A 9,409-nucleotide genomic window follows, 5' to 3' on the forward strand; every position below is an offset into this window, starting at 1 on the left:
TAGATGATAAAACCACCATAATATCATCAACATAACCTTGTATACAAATTATACATTTTTACACCTCACAAAAGATTAAACAGGCTTTTATAAATCTATTTTTTACGACTGGGATTAAGAAGAAAAGAACACATCACATTTTCTATACAAGCATGGTAGGCATAAAGAAGTAGTAATTTTTATCCTGTTGACATCAAGCTAGGTTCAACTCAATGCACCCCAAACATAGTATAAATCCAAAGCACTCATAACATGTAAGAGCAAAGACAAAGACCTATTGTAAATATCAATTGAGGATAAACAAAAGAACCACAATTGTTTTTCTCAAGTTCAGTTTTAGATAATAACTCACCCATATCATATGCAACCATCAAGGGTCGCAAATGAGTGAAATAACATCATACAATACAACCCCTCCTCCTAACGTATTCGTTACCACAGTAAAAATATTCAAGTATACGATACATCCATCATATTATATATTTACATGAGAGGCTTAAAGTTTTTTTTTTCCATGCTAATCAGACAGTAAATTATGCTGATTTAGCAAATCCCAGCTGCAGATTTCCATAGTCAAACACAGTGTGGTAAACACCCATGAACACATCTCCCAGAATCCTGCACCCAACATACCATCACACCCCATTAAATACCTAAAATTAGCAAGTTGTCTTTTTTTCATAATATTATTTACTTATATACGAGTTCAGTTGGTTTTCAGTATGAAAATTGTACATACCAAAGAGGGCCTGTTGGAGGTGGCATATCTAATGCCATAAAACCACTGATGCAAACAGTAGCCGCACCTTCTCCGGTTTTCAGAATATACTGACATCAAAGATATAAAACATTAATTGTCTTAAACGCAAGAAATAGCAATGTACTTTCTTTGATTTGTTTATTATAGCATCATACTTATTTATTCCTATTACAAAGCAATTTTCATTGCTATAATCAGGTAAATTTTTCGGATATAAGAAAATTTGAAATTCAATGCTATATTTGGGTGGATTTTATGAAGAATTCATACCTGTTCTGGAGTGAGGGTATAGAGTTTTTCCCCAATGGTGAATGAAACATTTGGCATCTTATGGAGGGTATTGCAATCAATTACTGATTCTCCAGCTGGGCTTGGTATGCTCTCACAAAGCTATTCAACATTGTCAATTATATATTTAGTTATATATATATATATATATATATATATATGTGTGTGTGTATAATGGTAATATAATAACAATAATTGAGAGTCACCTTATTCACATAGCTTAGCACGGCTTCCTTGGTTGCTGATTGTCTGAGCTGGTTTTGCATCCAAACAACAGCCATTTCACATGCTTCACATAACACTGTATCCCCAAGTCCATCATTCTCTTTCCCAACCACTGTTTCAATATTTGAACTGAAACAAAAGTAAAATTCCATCATCAAAAGCACAGTATTGTAATATGAACAAATGAAATTAGTGTGCTATAATTACTAAACAAATCAACAGAAGTAAGTCACTGCATGTAGGAATTCAGCTTCTACTGCTTGATTACCAACTAATAGTCAATAGTTGACTCACATTCTTTTAATAGGTCAATTTGGAATTGACCCAATTTCATCAACTTGGTGGAAAATTTCCAATCTTTCCAATAATATAGTTAATTTAAAAACTGTTAGAAAATTCATACCTCACAGACTGACGTCCATCAGAGAAACATAAACCAGCCTCTGAACAAACTTTTCCGGGTGTTACCTGAAAGTCATATTATCAGCATAAAAGATTACATTCGACTTCTAAGCATAAAAATAATAAAGTGGTTAAAGAAATCTTCATTTTGATTCTTTTTTTACTTAAATGGATAGAATTGGGACATGATTTAACACCATAAAGCAAAATATAGGTGTTACTTTTTGACATAATGCACAAAGAACGATGGAAATAAGTTTTTTTTTTTTTTCCCATTAAGTATTACAAAATTTTCATTATTTCCTTTCTCCTTCCATTCTCCCAATTAAGTCGTCATTTTCTCAAACATCATTTATCCAGTTAATCAGGAAAAAGAAACACAAACCCCAGAAACAAGGAGATCCCAGATCATATCTCCATATTCAGTCACAAGTGTTTTGCATTCACTGCTGAGTACTCCTTCACCCCCAATTGCATAGTTAATCTCTGTGACAACAGCCTGAAATTTACAAACTAATTAGATTCAAAAATTAAAGATGAAAAACTTGAAATCCCTGAGATACATACAGTTGGTCCAGCAAGCAAGGATGTTCCAGAATCCACAATAGCAGCACAACCACCCTCACAGAATCCTGTAGGAAAAAAAAGGATTTTAAGAAACAAAACAATGATAAAACAAGTATTAAACATATTGATTCAAAGTACCTGTAGATTGGTTTCCAATAAGGAAATCTCCCATATTGAACTGCAAGACATATGCAAAACACAATGATGAGGATGAGGAGGGCAATTAAGTCTTTTTCACAGTTTGGTGATATATAAATACACACCTGCCAGTAACCCTTTCTAGTCACGGGTACGTATGAGTGTTCCCCTATGAAGTGATTGGGATCAACACCACCAAAGACAAGTTCACCTCCTTCTTCATCAGCTTCATTTCTGTTTAGCCAAAAAGAGAATACCTGTTCTTTTACTAGGCCTTGTTCAACCATATTGTACCTGTAAATTGTAATTAGAAGAAGATTATTATAAGTCACAACAGAAAGCGAGAAAAAGAGTTGCTCCAAATTCAGATGAGTTATTACCAGACTGGCTGCAAATCTCCAACTGAAATTTCCTTGAAACCGAGTCCAAAAATCCCATCAAATTTGCCAATTACAAATGCAAGACTCCCTTCTTTAGTAACTTCAATGAAATCCTGAGACAAAATCCATGTTAATGTTATACATGATCAGTGAGAAAGAATTGAGTTAGAATGTTATATGAAGTTGTGGATGGGAGAAGACTTACTTGATCTTCGACACAAATATCACCAACTTGAACAGTGTCTTTACTGGAGAATCCAGAAATTGATCCAGATCCATAGTTTATTTGCAAATTGTCCCCTGATTATTACCAAGCAAAAAAAGATACAAGCATTAAGTGGTTAAACATCTTAAAAAGAAATTTATGGAACTTTGGTGCAACATGTGCAAAACTTAAAACTTGGTCACCATTTAGTGATATTGTAACTACTGAAAACAAAACCATGACGTTTCAGTCTTTCAGACATATATGTTAGCTTAAAGTAAAAAAATTGTAAACAAAACATCTTGAAAAACTGAGAATGGTGCATGTCTTTACCAATTTTTGTGTAAGTGCTTGACTTTGTTCCCTTAAACCGGTTGTGGAAGTAGCAAGCAATCTGCAAGCAGTTGATGGTATAAACTCTAAAGTAAAGAAATTGTAACAAAGTTGCATAAATTACCAAATGAGATGAGATGAAGCTTACAGAAAATATGCACTTGGATGATGGAACCCAGAGATTGGAACTGCCAGTATCAAATATGACAGTGAATGTCTGAGGTGGAGAACCAATGCTGATCTCCCCATAGTATTGGGCATCCAAGTAGTTGACTAGAGGGACAACATCCTCATTCCCATCACTTAAACCATGTGGTGTGTTCTTAAGACCATTAACATATTTGCTTTCTTTTCTAGCAGCCTTGATGCTATTAACATCCAAAGGTCGTTTCTTCATGTTGATTCTCAGTAACCCATCGGAAGCAGCATCAAGCATAGAGGGTATCAAAGCACATAAACATAAAGCCAAACAAAGATATCGATTCCCCATAGTGAACAGTGTTCTGAAAAAAGCGTGGGAAACAAAGGCGTATGAATTAGTATAGTAGAATTAAATTTAAAATCAGGAGAACCTGCAATTATTCCAGGGGTTTTGATAGAAGCCTTTTTTGAGATGGCTAATCTCCCAGAATTCAAAAGAAGAACACAGAAGAATGCAACAATTTTCTTAATCATCTTCCAAAGAAATTACAAGGCAATGCATAAATAGAACTATCAGCTAGAAAATAGGAAAACATGAGCTAAAACAAAGAACGTGACTATGACCAGTTCTTGTGAAGAAACGTGGTCTCCTACATGGGCTTTATGTTGGGCTCTTTAGGTAGGGGTGGGGCTGTTGTAATTGGGCTCGTATCAGGTTTATTCGATTATTTCAAGCAGCAAACTTTAGCGTCACAACAGATAAATATTGGCAGCAAAAAGTTAAAATCTAATGGTAAAAGTTAGTATATATTTTGTGACAAACTTGACGTCAATAATCTTCACCTTGTTGTATTACGTTCCATTTCCATACATTAAATAGCGTCAAAAATTCCATATAATTTTGAGCTTGAAAGTAAAAGTCGGTTTAAATCAGGAGTACGTCGAACTAAAAACACAAAAGGCGTGAAATGAACCTAAAGAACCTCGTGACACAAAAGTCAACTTACATGATCTAAAGAAAAAAATTGATTTTCAGAGCATTGAATTAGTTTTAAAAAATGTGTCAGAAAATTTTATCAATGGAAATCAAAGTATTCTCTTAAAACTGCAAAATTTGAAAGGGAATCAAAGGATTCACTTAAAAAGAAAGAGAGATTGAGCCAGAATTTTTATCCAAGTGATAAAGTCAAACATATAGGTAGCGTATGAAGTTAGTAACCCAAAAATAATCCAACTAAATTACCTGAAAACAAATTTGAAGGACAAGTAAACTGATGAACAGATCAACTATTAGTAAACTGATGAACAGATCAACTATTACGAAACAAAGTGAATCTAAGCACTAAAACTACAAAGCCATGAGAAACTCATAATCTAATAGATTGGATTACTGGTAACTATGAGTCGATACAAAGTAAAAGCAGCAACAAAAAGGCACAAATTTCTTTGAAGATAGTTGAAGGAAAAGTGAAAAAGAGTCGATGAGAGTACCTACCACAAAAATATCAGAGAGAAGAGCAGTGAAGGGGTAGCTGGTGAGAGGTGGTACGATACCTGCTTTTTTCCGTGAAGGCAACAAGTTCAATAAATAGGATTCAGGATCACGAGTTTGGATGAGATATTGTGCTCCCAAAAAAATAAAAAATAATATAATAGTAACTATACAAAAGGACAAGCGGCACCTTCTAGGCAGTTTCCGACTTTCCGTAACGAAATCAGCCAACAATATCTCTCATTCAAACCTAACTCTTAAATTGGGATTTACTTCCTCACTCTTTCTAATTTTTTTTTTATAGGGATAATGATTTAAAAGAATAATATATTTTTTGATTTTTACATATTTGGTCACTGAGTTTTTTTTTCATTTATATTTACCCCTTCAACTTGTTAAACTGTACACATTCAGTCCTTATGACCAGCTACTCCAGGTTACCCGGTAAAAATGACTTAATAGAGTAATATATTTCTCACTTTGTACACATTTAGTCCTTAATATTTTTGTATACATTTAGTCATTTTTTTTTTTTGCAAAATAAATCATTTTTTTTGTATTCATTCAGTACTTATGAATGATTTTTTAGTTTTTTCTCATAAAATCTTACGTGGGACATTCATTAATGAGGTGTATGAGGCTTTTGATGCTTATATCCATCGCGATCTCGACTACTTGGCTGCTTAGGTCATGTGTTCTGAACGTCATAACTTCTTCATATGATCTCAGATTTTAACGATCTTTATATCCATGCGTTCGTATTTTAGTCTACTACAATTTTCATTTAGATTACTCCCATTAAAAAATAATATATTTTTACTTACGATTTTTATATCCATACGCGGTGGCGGATTTAGTATGGTCCCGGTGTTGCACCGACAACACTTGTTTTTTCTGTTCGCAGTGGAAAATATTTCGCTTTTTTTTTCGTTTATACCTATTTTCCATGTATCAGAAACACTTATTTCATCTCGGCAACACCTACTATGTATTACTGCGTCTTCCCCTGTCCATACGTTTTTTATGAATGCATGTATGTATGTTTTTTTTATAAAATCGTTAGTAAAAATATATTACATTTTAACGGGAGTAATCTTAATGAAAGTTGTAGTAGACTCAAAAAATGAACACGTGGATAAAGATCCTTAAAATCTGATATCGTATGAAGAAGTTACGATGTTCAAAATACAAGACCTAAGTCAAACCACAAGACTTACGCAACCAAGCAGTCGAGATCGCATTGGACATAAACATCAACAACCCCAAACACCTCATCAATGATTGTCTCACGTAAGATGTCGTGAAAAAAACCTAAAGAAATCATTCATAAGTACTGAATGAGTACAAAAAAAAGACTTATTTTGAAACAAAAAAAAATGTTAAGGACTAAATATGTACAAAAATATTAAGGACTAAATGTGTACAAAATGAAAAATATATTACCCTATCAAGTCATTTTTCCCGGCTAACCTGGAGTAACAGGTCACAAGGACTGAATGTGTACAATTTAACAAGTTTAAGGGGTAAATGTGGACAAAAAAACTCAGTGACCAAATGTGTACAAATCGAATAATATGTTACCCTTTTAAGTCATTATCCCTTTTTTATACTGGACTGCAAATTAGATGAGTTCAAAAAGTTTCTAATTTACACGGTCAAATTTCTCATGAATTTGGTCGATTTAAAATTATTTTTTTATCCTTTTCATTTTCTTTTTCATTTTATAAAGGCAAAATTGCAAAAATGGTCATGTGGTATGTATTTTTTTGAAGTTTTAGTCCAAACCACGACTTTTTTTATTGGTGGTCCTTTTGAGATGGTTTGTTTGTGATTTTGGTCGCTCGCTAAATTGAAATGACTATAATGCCCTTCTCATTTATATTTTTATGTTTTTTCCATTTAATTTAAATGGAAAATAATATAAATAATAATGTTGGGCCCACCTCTCTCTCTCTCTCTCAAAAAAGAACACTGGACACACACACATGATTAAATTAAACACATACACAAATCACACGTATACACAGGAGGTGGAGAAACAAACGAGAAAGGGTCGAGTTTTTTTGCCTCCGCCATTTTCCAGATCATGGCCGGTATAATTTGGTGTGTATGTGTGTTGTATTTCGCTTGTTGGGTTTTTGGAACTCGATTTCAAAAATAAAAACACACATACACAATCAAATCAATTTTTTGGGATGAACTCATATACACAAATCGATTTCGATTTCAGGGTTTTTTTGTTTCAAAAACGATCTGAAGAAACATACCTAAACCACAAGTACACAATTAAAGAAACTGGGCCACACTGTTATTGTTGTGAAGCACTGATTTGTGTAGAGGAATCAGACAACGCCACTGTTTCCATTTTCTTCATGATTTTAAACTTTTGGGGCGAAAATGGAGGCACATAAGGTTGGCTCTTGTAAATCTGAGCATACACAAGGTCATTATCATACTCGTTTGCATTTGAATCGTGGATGAAGGATTGTAGATTATACTCTCGGATTCAGGAATCATTTGAGATTCGTTCTCATTACCTTTCAATCGAACCAAAGCAGCAGATACTTTAACCTTCTTATCCACCAACTCCATCGTCTTCGTTGTTAACCTCAATTTAGGTCAAATTTAAAGCTGAAATCGACGAATTGATCGATCCAAAAGAGGAACAAGTTTTCAACGTCATTGATTCCGGCACCGAACCCGAATCACCACTAGTACCACCCATTTCCCCGAATCCCCATTGTTTATCAAACTCTCACCATTCCCTTCCAAACAACCCAAACGAAGAGAGAGAGGTGGGCCCAACTTTATTATTTATTTTATTTTTCATTTAAATTAAATGGAAAAAACATAAAAAAATAAATCAGAAGGGCATTACAGTCATTTCAATTTAGCGATGACCAAAATCACAGATAAAGCATCTCAAAAGGACCATCAATCCAAAAAAGTCGTGGTTTGGACTAAAACCCCAAAAAAATGCATACCACAGGGACCATTTTTGCAATTTTGTCTTTTATAAGTCCATATTATTATTATTTTTTAATTAAAAACTAAACAAAACCCACTCTACGGTACCAATCCAACCCTCCCACCCTCACTTCTTAACTCTTCTCAATCTCTCATTCTTCTTTATCTCGTCTTTTGCTGACAACTTAACATTGGAGCCCCCGCCTTCTCTACGGAGAGGAACCGCCGGAGCCGGAGATGAAATCCAACACGTCTTGTCGGAGCCGAAGATGAAATCCAACACAATTTTCCGGAGTCATCGCCGCTACCGTCTTCGGCGCACCCAAGACACCAAGAAGAAATCTCATATTTGAACGTTGATAGGATGTAGAAACCGAACTGGAACTGGTAGTAGCGGATGGAGCACGACATAACTAATCCTTCATCTAGTGTTTCCATCTCTCTACTTTCGACAAATTTCCAGCAACGTCAACCGTCATCTCATTCATAATTGGACCTTCTCGGAATGGTGACAAAGCTTCTAATGGTCTCAAACTCCCGGTGATGGGTTTTGGGAAACTAAAAATGATCTTTTTTATAAAATATTTTTAAACAGCAACAGAAGCAATTTTAAAATAACTATTAGAGTAAATTACACGAACGGTCCTTGCGGTATTGTGTTACTTGTGCATTTAGTCCCGAACTCGGGTTTTCCATTTGTGGAGTCCTTAAATGCCAAATTTGTTGCACACTTTGTCCCTTTTATATGTTTATGTTATACGCTTAGTATTTATTTAACCTAAAAAGACTAGTGTGCCCTCATTAAATATTTTTTCATTATTTTGTCTTTTATAAACAAATTAAAAGAAATTAAAAATAAAACTAAAAAAATGTTATCCTACACCCTAATGAAAGAGAAGTTGTGATTCACTGTAACGATGCAAAACGCTAAATCAAAATTTTTTGTTTTTATATTAAATACATCACCCAAACGTATTTATCAAAACAAAAGGGAAATCATAATGTATTCATAATCATCCAAAACACATTAGAGTCAAATAAGTGAAAAGTCATGTTGTGTGCGATGCGATCATCCCGAGCTCTTCCCCTTCTATCCAGAAGTACCTGAAACATAAACTGAAAACCGTAAGCACGAAGCTTAGTGAGTTCTTCAAAATACTGCATACCATAAATATATGTCAGCTCAAGGCTGTGTCGGGTCTATTTCACCCCCGAGTCTATTTCAACTCATGCGTCGGCCCAAGACCGTACCAGGTCTATTTCACCCCGGAGTCTATTTCAACTCATGTGTCATCACAAGGTTATACCGAGTCTATTTCACCCCCTGGTCTATTTCATCCCACATACATATAGCAAACAGGCACACATGCATATAACACATACGGTAGGAGTCGCAAAGACTACAAGCACATAACATATCCTAGTGTCCTATAGTATAATGAGCAAACTCACCTTAGTCCGCTGATAAGTCGAATAAATGCTCGGGTTGTTATACCAGAGAATTCCGCACT

The 9,409-nt window shown here is 34.5% G+C and overlaps 1 protein-coding gene across 3 annotated transcripts; it reads right to left on the reverse strand.

Annotated features, from left to right (window-relative positions):
• Positions 1–255: 255 nt before the first annotated feature.
• On the reverse strand, positions 256–5,056 carry LOC145136649 (aspartic proteinase oryzasin-1-like). Of its 3 annotated transcripts, none has more exons than XM_079070764.1 (14): positions 4,935–5,056; positions 3,447–3,801; positions 3,299–3,359; positions 2,966–3,060; positions 2,761–2,873; positions 2,506–2,674; positions 2,381–2,420; positions 2,243–2,307; positions 2,061–2,174; positions 1,677–1,741; positions 1,255–1,402; positions 1,031–1,150; positions 740–828; positions 256–618 (listed from the first exon to the last, which is right to left on the reverse strand). In XM_079070764.1, exons 2-14 carry the CDS (start codon positions 3,786–3,788, stop codon positions 534–536), a joined length of 1,506 nt encoding a protein of 501 aa, XP_078926890.1. In that variant the 5' UTR covers positions 3,789–3,801; positions 4,935–5,056; the 3' UTR covers positions 256–533. The 3 variants fall into 3 exon arrangements, with proteins under 3 accessions (XP_078926890.1, XP_078926891.1, XP_078926892.1); XM_079070765.1 differs by having other exon boundaries at positions 4,931–4,995; XM_079070766.1 differs by lacking the exon at positions 4,935–5,056 and adding an exon at positions 4,683–4,906.
• Positions 5,057–9,409: the final 4,353 nt, after the last annotated feature.

This window comes from Lactuca virosa, chromosome 9 (assembly GCF_052849685.1).
Source record: "Lactuca virosa cultivar CGN04683 chromosome 9, Lactuca_virosa_CGN04683_v6, whole genome shotgun sequence".
NCBI lineage: Eukaryota > Viridiplantae > Streptophyta > Magnoliopsida > Asterales > Asteraceae > Lactuca > Lactuca virosa.